Raw genomic sequence first — 13,660 nt, forward strand, 5'->3', positions numbered from 1 at the left:
TGTTTTCAGAATTAGCAACAGAGACCAAGAATTGGCATAATTTCCAGATGTGTGAACTAATCTAATTCATGATTATAAATAAAACAAAGCCAGCACTCGGGAAGCAGAGGCAGGTGGATCACTCTGAGTCCCCGGCCAGCCTGGTCTACAATGTGAGTCTAGGACAGCCAAGGCTACACAGAGAAACTCACCCCAAATAAATAAAACAAAGAAAAATAAAAACTAATTTCTATTGACTATGGATGTCAAGATCAATCTATTTCTATTTTATATGCGTGAGTGCTTTGTCTGTGTGTATGCACTGTGTACCAGTATGTGCCTCGTGTCTGTGTGTATGCACTGTGTACCAGTGTGTGCCTCGTGTCTGTGTGTATGCACTGTGTACCAGTGTGTGCCTAGTGTCTGTGTGTATGCACTGTGTACCACTGTGTGCCTAGTGTCTGTGTGTATGCACTGTGTACCAGTGTGTGCCTCGTGTCTGTGTGTATGCACTGTGTACCAGTGTGTGCCTAGTGTCTGTGTGTATGCACTGTGTACCAGTGTGTGCCTAGTGTCTGTGTGTATGCACTGTGTACCAGTGTGTGCCTAGTGTCTGTGTGTATGCACTGTGTACCAGTGTGTGCCTCGTGTCTGTGGACGTCAGAAGGTGTCTGCTTCCATGGAACTATACTTACAGGCAGCTATGAGCTGTCATCTGGGTGCTGGGTGAGTAGCAAGTACTCTTAACAACTGAGCCATCTCTCCAGCCCCACATGTGAAGACTCCTAAAAGAGCATTCCAGTTTTTCCTTTTTTAAAAAGCAGGATCCCACCATGTAGCCCTGAATGGTTTCAAGCTCACTGAAATCCACCTGCCTCTGCCTCCAGAGTGTTCGGATTAAAGGCTTGTGCCACAACATCTGACTGATTTTTTGTTGTTGTTGTTTCCATACATGCAAGCAAAACACTCATACATATAAAATAAAAGTATTTAAAAATAATTGTAGTGGTTTGAGTGAGAATGGCCCCCACAGGTGTCCATATAGTTGAACACTTAGTCCTCAGTTGGTGGAACTATCTGGGAAGGATTAGAAGGTGTGGTCTTATTGTGAGGAGGTGTGTCACTGGGGACAGGGTCTCTCTCTGCCTTGTGGTTGTGGATCACGATGTGGGCTCCCAGCTGCTCCTTTTGTCTGCCATCATGAACTCTAATCCTCTGATACCATAAACCAAATCAAGTATTTTCTTTTACAATTTGCCTTGCTCACGGTGTTTCAATCACAGCAATAGAAAGGTAACTAAGAATGACGAAGAAAGATAAATTCAATTATTTATTTACCATGTGTTTGTGTTTATATGTCTGCCATGGTCAAGGGGTAGAGGTCAGAGGATGTTGTGAGGAAGTTGGTTCTGTTCATCCACAGGGACTACTGATAGCTTTCAGTGCAAACTGGGGGGAAGTTCCTGTAGAGTAAATACTGCTTCCCAGTCTGATGCCACCCAAAGCAAGGAGCACAATGGTGTGAGGGAACCCAGGCCTTTCTGACACAGGTTGCTCAGAGTAGGTGTATGTACCAGGCTACAGGCCACAAAGAGCACCAGGAGTAGGGACCTGGGAAGCCTGCAGTAAGCCGGAGCTTGAGAGTGTTGGTAGCACCTTCCTTTCCTTAGGTTCCCACTGTGATCCTGTAGTCTGCTTAGATAAGCTGCCTCAGCCAGCAGAACATCTGGGCATGCAGGCTTCCTCCACAGCATACAGCTCAGGGGACAAGATTCAATGTAGTACCACATCAGCCCTACCTATCACAAGGTGAAGTACAATCCCTGTGCAGCCATAATGGGAGCAACAAGTTTCACCAAACAGAAGCTGTCCCATAGTGAGGTGATTCTATGGCTAAGCCACCAACAGCCAAAAGGTGGGACAAAAGGTCTAAGGTCTATAGAGAAGAAAGTAAAGAGGGAGTAAAAAGGAAAACTAACCACCCACCCACCCACACAGGCTTTGCTCAGACTCCGAACAGACTCTTCCTTTTTAGTGCCAACAACTTTTTATTTCTGCTATGGAGATAATGGATAATCATGTCCCCAAGTGAAGCTGTACTTGTCATCTGACTGAGAATGCTTTGGTTCCAAGTAGCAGATAGCTGGGTCGGGACAGAGCAATGGGCGTATGTACAAGTCCTTAGCACCTGTGTCTAGAATCTCCACACACAACTTGGGGTTCAAGTCTATACTGAGATGTTCTGGGAGGGATCTGCAATGCAGCAAAGATGGTAGAGACAGAAATTCACTGCTGTCTCTGAAGAGGAGCATCTCCTCCAATCATGATGTTGCTTCAGGGCACTACAAAGTAGGATCTTGGGACTTTGAGATACATTAACACAATGTGATTGTAGAAAAAACTGCCAGGGGCAGGTGGAAAGTAACCTTTCCAACTATTCCCTGGCCAGTCAAAGGTATCTGGGTGCCAAAGTTTTGATGTTTTTGCTATAAAATGCTAGCCTAATCCTGTGCAGAAAGGGTCTCATTATGTCATCCTTGCTGGCAGACCAGGAACTCAGATCCACCTGCTTTTGCCTCTTGAGTGCTGGGATTAAAGGTATGTGCCACCACACCTGTCCCCCAGGATTCTTTTGTTGTTGTTGTTGTTGTTTTCAGGGTTTCCCTCTGTGTAGCCTTGGCTGTCCTAGACTCACTTTGTAGACCAGGCTGGCCTCAAACTCACAGTGATCCACCTGCCTCTGTCTCCTGAGTGCTGGGACCAGGATTCTTTTAATGTCAAATCAAATGAAAACCAAGGTCTTCTCATGTCCAATCTATCCCCTGTTGGAGGCTAACTAATGACCTCTATCTTCCCTAGAACACCTGGTTTCAGGTTCAGAGAGAAGCCTATGCCTCCTATCTTAGCTCCTGTATGTACCTGTGGTCTGATCCACAAGGACCCTGGAGTTGATGATTCGCCCAAACCGAGAGAACATGTCTTCCACATCCTTCTGAGTCATGGTCCTTGGGAGCCCGCTGATGTACAAGTTGGCATCTTTGATGACCTCTGAGCTTGGGCGAGCATATGACACCTTAAAAACAAAACAAGTCAGAATTACTGCCAACATGTGGCCAAAGCACCATAGAAGGGACCAAACTTTGGTGTTATAGATAATCTCATGCAATGGCATTTTCTGGCATTTCACTACAGGCAGCAGGAACTCAGGACACTTTGTAGCATTTATGTATACTGTGTTCTACCTGCATGTAACACCTGCACACCAGAAGAGGGCACTCATTATGGATGGTTGTGAGCCATCATGTGGTTACTGGGAATTAACTCAGAACCTTCAGAAGATCAGCTAACCTCTGAGCCATCTCTCGAGCCCCTACTCTGTAGCATTTTCTCAGTTGGTCCGTAGCATCTCTAACAAGCGGAGCATTATTCCTACTACAAAAAGACAAAGAAATGAAGGCACAGTAGTTGGGATTTAAGTTCATGTGACCTGCTGAAAATAGGACCTAGGATCCCCAACTGCATGGAATTTGTAGTGTGGTATACAAGAGCTGATGTCCCTCTTGGAAAGACTGTAACAACCCTTGGCAACAAGTTAGCACACTACAAAAGACCACAAAAGAACGCAGCCCTGAGGGGGCCCCTGTGATCAGCATTCAAATGTTCATTGTTAATGTCTGTGCTAGGAAACAGAAAGGGAGAACCCAAAGGCAACAGCAAGGAAAGGTTTTGGGTGCTTTCCTGGTAGAGGCAACAGAGGCAGTGGAGACTTCAAAGACCACGAGCAAAGAGAGGGGTCAAGCCTGCCCCAGATGAGACCGTGTTGTTAGCAGGAGGCCTTTCTGCCTGTAGAGAGGTGGCCTGGCAAGATAGGACACAAAGCTGAGTATAGAGGGGAGTGTGTGCGTGAACCAAGCGTTCCAGAAATGGGATGGAGGGAAGGGAAGAACTCAGATCTGTGTGTTGAGGGCACAAAACTCCTTAAACACATACTTCTTGGGTGATAGCTCTTCTAGGCTTTCCCAGGATTAGGCTGGGTCAGCAGGGAGCTGCCATCCCTACCTTGCTTAGGCTGTATTTTTCTCAGCGTCTACTTAAGGACACAGAGGTATAGGTATTCCTAAATTGTAACTGAGTGGCACCAGTGAGGTAGAGCTCAGGACCAGCACTATCTACCTTTCAGAGCCAAATGCTGAGGAGCCCTCAATGTCTTGCAGTTGGTATACCCTGTGGGTATTCTTGGGTGCTGTTCCACAGTACCACAATGATCCTCTACATTCTCAGCAACTCTTTCTTTAGTGTCATCCACTGCTTTCCTGTCCTGACCTTGAGAAACCTGTGAGTGGCTGGACTATATATCCCTTTGCCCAATTCTAAGCAATAACCCACAGGATCATAGAATGTGAGCTGGTTTGCATGCAGACTTAGTTAAGACAAAGTCACACATGCTGGGCCCTTAGTCCCATATAATTGTGTACTTACAGAAATGGAAAATCTGGACCCAGGCACATATACAAAGGCAGAATGTCATGTAGAGATAGAGGTGGTGAGCAAGGGAACACTTCTATAGCTCAAGGAATGCCATGACTGCCAGCAACTGTTAGAAGTTAGGGGAGAAGCTTGTGGGAAATCCTTTTCCACGGCCCCTAGAAGGAACCAACTCTTCTGACTCCTTGACCCCAAGACTTCAGAGCAATGAAATGGTCTGGGGTGCTATATTAAGGCAGCCCCAGCAAACTCGTAATTTCCCTGAGCAAGTGGTCGGCATAGACCTCTGTTATCTACTTAATGCATAGCTCCCCCTGTCTCTGTACTACATTAACTATAGTCACATATACTATATTTTACTCAATTAATTGCACGAGAGTAAAACTTTGATGATCACTGTTTCCTTCAGCACCTAGGACAGAGTCAAGGGGACTACTGGCATAGAGTGAACACCTGCCCAATGACTCAATCAGTCACTGGTGATAAGAACACACATAATAATCCCAGTGCTCCCAAAATGGGGGCAGGGAATAACAAGTTCAAGGTTAGTGTGGGCCATAAAGGCAACTAACATAAATGTTCCATTTCTCTAGAGCTCTGTGCAGTAACTTAAGTTCCAGGTGCTTATCTCCCACCTTGTACTGGAAAGTTGCTTAAACTGGTGTTAAATGCCAGGTGCCTGAGCACGCAGTTCCAAGCCTTAGCCTTTGCCCCCCTTTCTCTGCTCCACCCTCAGAAAGCCCTTTCATTTACTGGGGAAAAAAAGAAAAAGTCAGCTTCCCATTCTAAACTGGGGCTCATACTCTATGAGCTGTGGTGAGGACCCTGTGATGCTATGTGGAAGGATCTAGCTTACGATTCTCCTCTGTTAAGTGTCAGCTGTGTGAATCACAAGGCCCTGGCAGGCCTGTGGAGCTGCACCTGAGCCTGATTAGTTTGTCTCCTCACTAGAGCTGCCAGTCTTTCACAGGGAAAAGATGGTTAGGCATAGAGGAGCAGAATCCTTCACTCTGACCTCTGCAACCAGAGCACAACACCAGGACCAAGGAGATAAATTAGACACCAGGAGCTGTGACCTGAGGCTGGTTAGATGTTCATGTATGTAAAGCCTTCAAAAGAAGGCCTGCCTACAGGGACAAAAGCAAGGTTTTAATTTAGGGGCAGAATATGCCTGGCTTCTGGGTCTTTTTCAACATAGCTACTCTTGCTTGGCTTCCCATCCATGAATGACACACCAACACCTGTAAGTCCTAAGTACCCCATTCTGTCCTGGCTAAGGCTTTTCCTCCAAATCAACATCTCTTTACCTTAATGGTTTTGGACTGGAGTCTCAAGCCATTCAGCGTGCTGATTGCTCTCTCTGCATCCTTTGCAGTCACATAGTTCACAAAGCCGTAGCCCAAGCTGTGCCCTGTGTGAGAGAAAATGACATTGGTAAACTAGTTGCCAATGAGCAGGTAGAGGAGAGGTGCAAGGGCAAGGTCAGAAAGGGAGAAGACAAGTGACACAGCAAAACGGCCAGGGAGGTACAAACTTGTGCATTTTTGCAACTAACAAGATATCCCGTAATTAAAAGTTGCTTAAAAGCTGGGACAGTAAGACGGCTCACCCAGGAGTGCTTGCTGCCAAGCCTGGTGACCTGAGTTCAATCCCTGAGGCTTACATGGTAGAAGAAATGAGTTGCTTTTCTCTGACATGTGAGCTAGAGTGCACGTGCATACATACAAAATAGATAACTTGTTTCTCAAAAAAGAATAAAGTAATAATGTGTTACTGAGCACATCCTGTGAAATGCTGCCCAGCAGCAGTCCTGAGGGGCTGGCCACACTATGCCTGAGCGGGAAGGCCTACTGGGCTCTCACACCATCTAGTACTGCTTCCCTTTCTTTCCGGTGTGTGGGGTAATTGGACCCAGTGAAAGGGTGGGGAAAAGCTGAACTGAGAGATCCTAAGCTGGCCAAGTGGCCCTGGCCAAGCTCCCCCAGCTTCTTCTGGCAGCAGAGTCCACTATTATGTTATCAGAGCAAATTTAGAGATGAGAGGTGAGAGGCATAAAAACTAAGGTAGCAGCAAAGGATCCCAATGTCCTCTTTGTGAAATCCTCAGGACAAGCAGGAACACCTACTACCTGGCTACCTGGGGAAGGAGGACATGGCATGTAAGGAGAGGGCCAGGAAGATGAAGCTACTCGGCCCTGACTCACATCCTCCCACCTCACGCAGACTCTTACTTCGTTCTGTTCTGAGGTCCTGAGAGACAAGCCCATTGAAGGCAGAGACCTTTGTGTTGTGAGTGTGCTGCAATCAGAACCCAGGAAGCCACCTCCCCTGCTGATTGTAAGACCTAAACCAAGCAGAGAACCTAATTGGTGTTTATGTTTTAGTTGTATTGGCACTTTCCCAATACTTTTAGAAATTATTTTACTAAACTTGTGTGTATGTGCATACCCATGCTACAGCAAGTATTTGGAAAACAGACACATTTCAAGAATCAGTTTTCTCTTTCTACCATGTTGGTCCCAGGCACAGAATTCAGGCTATCATACTTGGCAATAAGTACTATTAACTGCTAAACCATCTTGTTAATTCACCCTTCTCAGATACTGTCTTTTGTTGGTTTGTTTTTTGAGGCAGGGTTTCTCTGTGTAGCCTCGGCTGTCCTGGACTCACTTTGTAGACCAGGCTGGCCTCAAACTCAGAGATCTGCCTGCCTCTGCCTCCTGAGTGCTAAGATTAAAGGTGGGCGCCACCACTGCACCATATATACTGTATTTTTTAATGCCAATTTTAGATTTACTGAAAATCTAAACAACTAAGAGTTGCCATCTTGTCTCTGGCCTCTTCTAGTAGAAATATCTTCCATTACTGTGGCATATTTTCTATAGTAAGTGAACCAGAACTTGTTCAATGTTAACAAAATATTCTTTCCCATGTCCTTAGTTTTCTCATTGAGGCCTCTTTCTGCCCTAGGACCTGACACTATCTTTAGTGTCATTCCTCTACCTCCCACTGTCTTTGCTTTTAACAACAACAACAACAACAACAACAACAACAACAACAACCTATTTCACATGTATGGGCACTTAGCCTGTACGCATATCTGTGAAACACGTGTGTGTAATGTCCACGGAGGTCAGAGGACATCATTAAACTCACTGGAACTGGAGTTATAAATGGTTATGAGTTGCCATTTGGGTCCTCAGCAAGAACAATTAGTATTCTTAACCACTGAGTCCTCACTCTAGCCCTGTCCTTGTATTTGATGACTTTCCCAGTTTGGGGGTCCTGGTCTGTGTCTCATGTACCTTGGTTTAGTATTTTTCTTGTATTTACTAAGATGATGAGTTTAGGGGAAGAAGGCCACAGACTTTCAAGGGTCAAGGCCATATGCTAACAACAAGGCTTAATCACTACACACATATCGGCTCAGATTAGCTGGCTGGGGCAGTCTGTGAGGTGACCCACCTCTAACAACATCACATTGTCTCTCCCTTTTCCATATCAGACCTGCTGACACCACAAAAGCAGTCCTAAATTACGTTCTTTCTTCTTGGGGCACAAAAACTGCAGGCATTATTTACAGTTTTTCACAGGCTATTTATTTTCTCTCTCTAGAGATCCACATTTCTTTTCAAAACAACCTTTTTTTTTTTTTTGGGTGCATACATGTACTTATGTGTGTGGAGGCCAGAGGCTGACACACAGCTGATCCCGTAATCACTCATCCTCCTTTTTATAAGTTAAAATGTTCACACAGGGGGCTGGAGATGGTTAAGAGTGCTGGCTCCTTTTCTAGAGGAGTTGGGTTCCTTTCCCAGCATCCACATAGCAGGTTACAACTCAATGTAACTCAAGTTGGATTCCAGGGAATCCAACACATTTATACAGATGAACATGCAAACAAAAAACAAAACAAAAACACCAATGCACATGGAAATAAAAATAAATAAAAACAATTCACATTTGACTATAATATATTTTGATAAATCTCTATTCCCATCTCTCCAGTACATATCAATGTTGATCTGCAGTTCCCAGTTCCTAGAAGCACAAAGGGCAAGGAAGAACAGATGACCGAGTCATCATTTTTTTGGCTGTAACCCTTGTTTGAACATGGAAATATGTTTGGAAATGCTGGATACTAGCCCAAGTGTACCAGAGAATACTTTAACAAGGTGACACATATGCTGCTCCATGTGGAGGCTGCTCCAGTGCAGCAGACCCCCAAGGTCTGTCCTCTAACCACCAAGTAACTTCTGGGAATTTGGAGAAATGCAAACCACCCAGACATACCAGATCAGCTAACTCTAAGAGTCAGACCATCTGTGTTTTAACTTTTTGTAGGTGGTACTGATGCTCGGCCAGCCAGAAAACAGGTGGCAGAACTGTGTTTCCTGTTGGGATACACTGTATAAAGGTGTGTCTGTATATGTGATTGCTGATTGCTAAACTGGCAGAGAGCTAAGTGCTAGACTACTAGCCCAATCTTGGTATTATTTCTATGGCCCATCACCAGTCTTCTATTTTTGTAAACATCCATCCTTCCTCACTTGCATTTATGAATGTCATAAAGAAATGATAGCCTATAGTTGGGCTGGAAATGGAGATGAAACTTTTGGGAGAGAGAAGGTCTCTGGGAGAGAAAACAAAGGCAGGAGATTCATTCACCAGCAGGACATCATGCCAGGTTTAGTTCGGTTAAGCTAGAAAGCTGGCTGGGAATCAGCCCAGCTAAGCTTTAAAATATTTTAAAAAAACCTCTGTGTTTTTTGATTCATAAGTCCTACTATATGTTCCTGCAATTAAAAAGGGAAGGGAGTACAACCAGCCTTTGGGACATTCTCAGAACTTGGAGCCAAGGTTTGTTCAATCTTTATTCTCCATATCTCTTGCCCCTTCCTACCTCTTTATCCCTCTGGCCTATAGTATCATCTCACCTCAGAGCCTTAGCCCTCTGACCCTGACTCTAGGAAGGTGCTGATGCTACCCAAGTCCCCAGCTGCCTATCCAGAAGCTGTGTTTGTCCCCAACTACTGCTGCTCCCCAGCCCTCAGGCTGATCTCTCCTCTATCTCCAAAGAAGACAGAATCCTACAAGGCTTTTTGGTCCTAGTTAACAGAAGCGAGAGGAATGAGGCTTCCAGTAGCCTGACTCCCAGGCTGAAGATTTGAGATCTCGATGTCCCACTGTTGGATATAGTTATTTGGGGACCACCACCCCCTTTGGTTTTTTGAGACAGGGGTTCTCCATGTAGTCTTGGCTGTCCTGGACTAGCTTTGTAGACCAGGCTGGCCTCAAATTCAGAGATTCACTTACCTCCTCGAGCCCTGGCATGATAGGCGTGTGCCACTGTGCCCAGCTCCTTCTCCCACTTTGAAGCCTCTTACCAGCTGCCTACTCAGTACTAACTATTCATACTAAGGTTTCTCTGCAGCCTTACTATGCCACAAATAGTGTGTCAGGAAAGCTGATGATAGAGACAGGTGGTCCAGCCTCATGAGTAGAGAAGACAGGAAAGCTCAAAAGCAGTTGCTTCTAAAAGAGAAAAACCAGGTGCTCCATTGCCAAGGTCATGTTAATAGGATGGGCTCTGATGCTTGAGCATAGTAGAGAATTGGTATAGAGAAGCATTGAAGAACAGGTTCTTAGAGGTACAATAGTCTGGCCACTCTGGAGAGATGTAAAGCCCTTTTATGGAGATCTTCATGTCCCCAGCTTAGTTAGTACTCTTAGTAGAATACTACAGTGTGACTACTAGATAGTTCTTAGCCCCACAACTCTGCGGCTGCAGCTCCTCACTTTGTCTAGGGCTATAATGTTGAGTCTCTAGGAGCTCTTTGTTAGAAACAGGAAACAAGGGCCTGGAGATGGCTGTTAAAAAGTGCCTACTATGCAGGCATGAAGACCTGAGTTGGGATCCTCATATAAAGAGTCAGGATCCCAGCTGGGCATGGTGGTGCACACCTTTAAGCCCAGCACTTGGGGAGGCAGAGCAGAGCGGGCGAATCTCTGAGTCTGAGGCCACTCTGGTCTACAAAGCGAGTCAAGGACAGCCAAAGCTACCCAGAGAAACCCTGTCTCAAAAAATCTTTAAAAAAAAATCCCTGTGCTCTCAGTGTTGGGGCATGCAGTGGGAGGGAAGACACGTGGACCCCTGAAGCTCATTTCTATATCAATGAATCAAAATTAACCTTATTTGTGAGTAACAATTAAAGCCTCAAGTTAAAGAGTAGATTCAATAATCTACTTTTTGTCCTATATCTCTACATATCTCTATACTCCCTCATTTTTTTTTACCACCCTTATCTCTATACCTCTTAATGACAATATACATTTATAATCTAAGAAAGAAACCAAACACCTACCCAACCTCCCTTTTGGGAAATGGGATGTCTTTTAAAAAGTTTTTTAAAGCTGATTTGGGGCAGAGAATACCTGTAGGGCGCCCCCCCCCCAACAAAAATGGTTAAACAAGCTGAGGACAAACAGTATTTGTGGTCCAGTCTCTAAATGTTGAGAAATTTAGGCTTAATATTAGTTTGGTGTGGGACAATTGGAAATGTTGGACCAATGTGGATCAGGAGTCCTTTTTGAAGCTGTCCTTCTCTGATGAGGAACAGTAACCAAAGCACTTGGGCTGGAACATAAAGGATGTATGATGTCAGTGTCTCAGCATGCTGGAGGAATGAATCTTGTCAGGTTTGACCTAGTATTAGTGTCTGGTTTTTTTATTTTGAAAACATAATTTTTTACAAGTTTATACATTATTAAAACATGAATGTATAAGGTGTGTAGGATGTACATGTTTCAGTCAGTCTCAGAGTTAATTTTATGTAGTGGGATTAGCAATATAAGTTAACTGTTTTGTAGTCTGAATTTATGTAAACATAGACTTTAAGTTAGTAGTTTTTTAAAATTTGGGTTTGTTTTATTTTGTCGTTTTTAAAAGACAAAATATAACATCACCATTAACAATTAACATACAATTATCATATTAAAATCAAAACAAGATGTCTAATTTAAATGTCTATTTTTAGGCTCTGTGGCTTTTGATGTATAAGTTAGGTCGTAACCTGTGTTTTAAGAAATGTTTTGCGTTTTAAAACAAGCCAGTTGTTGTTAGCAGAAAGAAAATGCATTAAGTTTTAAATAAACATTAGACAGATTTTTATTTTATCTTACGGTTTATGTATATAGTAGGTATCTTGTACCTACGTAGGCAGTTTGTATTTTTTTTTTTTAACCTTGGGTCTTATCTTGACCAACAAAATGTATTTTTTAGGCCATAGGTATCTTGTACCTGGCTTTTTACATTTGTTTTGGGTGGTTTTGTCTTACTCCTTTTTTACTTGGGAGTCATGCAGCTTTGTCTTTTTAAAAAATTTACCTATGTTTTTATCTTGACCAACAAAACATATTTAAAGTATTTTTATTATCTTTTTTAAAAAACATAAACCTCAGATTGATACGTATCTATCTTTTAGATCAGTAAGTATATACAATCTATTGTTAAGAAAAAGAAACATTATCAAAAAAAATGTTACTTTAAATCTTAAGCAGTTTTTTGTAAACAACTTTATCTTATCAGCAGGGGTCAAGCCTGTGGAGACCAGGTTAGAACTTAGTAGTTTTACTAGGCTTCTGTCTTTATTGTGTTGGGATTAAGAGCTGGTGTCATTACTGCCCTCTTTAACTATTTTATTTTAATTTAGTCAAAATTTTTAAGAAATCTTAGTAAAAAATCAAACAAGGAAACCAGAAAAGTCTAAGCCTTGGGGTCATTTGTGCTAATTTAGGCTTTAGTTAGTGAAATCCTGTTTACTATTTCTTGGAATTTAGTTACTGTTATCTCTCTTTGGTGGACCTTTTCCAGAAAGCCCTGACAAACACCTTGTAGTTAAGGAGTTTAGAATTTTAGCTGTTATCAACTTTATGGAGAGTTTAGTTCCTTTTTCCTTCTTAGTTGTTAGTAAATTAGTCTCACATTTCTCACATTGAACTTTTTTAGAGAGGGTAAGGAGAAGTGTGACTATGACTAAGCACACTGTAAACAAATTTATTAACACCAAAACAAAGTCAAAACAGATCTCCGTTCCTTTTGTCATAGCACTTTGGAAAGTATATCTCCACAGGCTTGACCCCTGCTGATAAGATAAAGTTGTTTACAAAAAACTGCCTAAGATTTAAAGTAACTTTTGATATGTTTCTTTTTCTTAAAAATAGATTGTATATACTTACTGATCTAAAGGATAGATACACATAGTAGTTTTTATTTTATTATTATTTTAGGCATTTAACTCTATTTTTTAGGCTAGTTTAGAAGACTGTCAATCTCTTAGGTTCGCCTTTTTAGCTGGCCACTCTTTGTCCTTGTCTATGGATGCTCTCTGGGAACTACTTACCTTTTTCAGACTATGGCAATATTATTTTTAAGAGTGTGGATACTTGCCCCATGTTGGGCACCACTTATTGTTTTTAAAATTATCTGTATTACCTGTAGACCTGGCTAGTGATCAATTAAAACACAGGCACTTGTTATATTTTAAAATAGCCTTAGTTAACCTGGGACAGGATAGATATCTGTCCTATACTAGGGCCTCAGGTATAGGATCCCTGTCTCAAACCCATGCTGTCTGTTTCTAATAACTTCTATCAAACTATCTCATATATACTTGCTCATGTTCTTCATCTGCGCTGGATCCTCCATCCCCGCCACCAGCCATGTGCATCTCCTCCAGCTAACCCACGGCGGCCTTCCTCTCCTCACTTCAGGTCTCTCTCCTTTCTCCTCCTGACAGTCCTTCTTCTTCCCAGAATTCCTCTCTCTCTGCTAGCCCCACCTATCTCCTGCTCTGCCCAGGTGGGGTGGCTTTTTATTAAACAAAAGATTGGTTCACAGAGACAGAAGCTGTAATTAGTGTCAAAATACATCAGACCATCCCCCAACACTCATTGGCCAGTCTGTCTATCCAAATCAGCAAACTCTAGGTACGGTGAGAGATCCTGTCTCAAAAAAAATAAGGCACTGTCAACTCCAGTCTCTTATTCTTTGCATGTTGGCCAGTTGTGGATATTGCATTGATCACTGTCTACTGAAAAAAGGAAGGTGTTGTACACCTTTAATGTCAGCACTTGAGAGGGAGAGGCATGTGGACATGACTTTTAGGCCAGCCTGGTCTACAAAGTGGAGTTTCCAG

General features: G+C 43.1%; 1 protein-coding gene across 4 annotated transcripts in view; it reads right to left on the minus strand.

Annotated features, from left to right (window-relative positions):
- ELAVL1 (ELAV like RNA binding protein 1) overlaps window positions 1-13,660 on the minus strand; it is a 51,945-nt gene that overhangs the window by 13,769 nt on the left and 24,516 nt on the right. For all 4 annotated transcript variants that reach the window (XM_084761080.1, XM_084761077.1, XM_084761078.1 and 1 more), the window contains exons 3-4: window positions 5,772-5,875; window positions 2,899-3,052 (exon numbers count right to left, since the gene is read on the minus strand). In XM_084761080.1, the coding sequence (XP_084617206.1) occupies window positions 2,899-3,052; window positions 5,772-5,875 (258 nt within the window). The remainder of the gene's footprint in view (window positions 1-2,898; window positions 3,053-5,771; window positions 5,876-13,660) is intronic.

The sequence above is a fragment of the Acomys minous genome (assembly GCF_964271855.1).
Source record: "Acomys minous genome assembly, chromosome: 16".
Classification (NCBI taxonomy): domain Eukaryota; kingdom Metazoa; phylum Chordata; class Mammalia; order Rodentia; family Muridae; genus Acomys; species Acomys minous.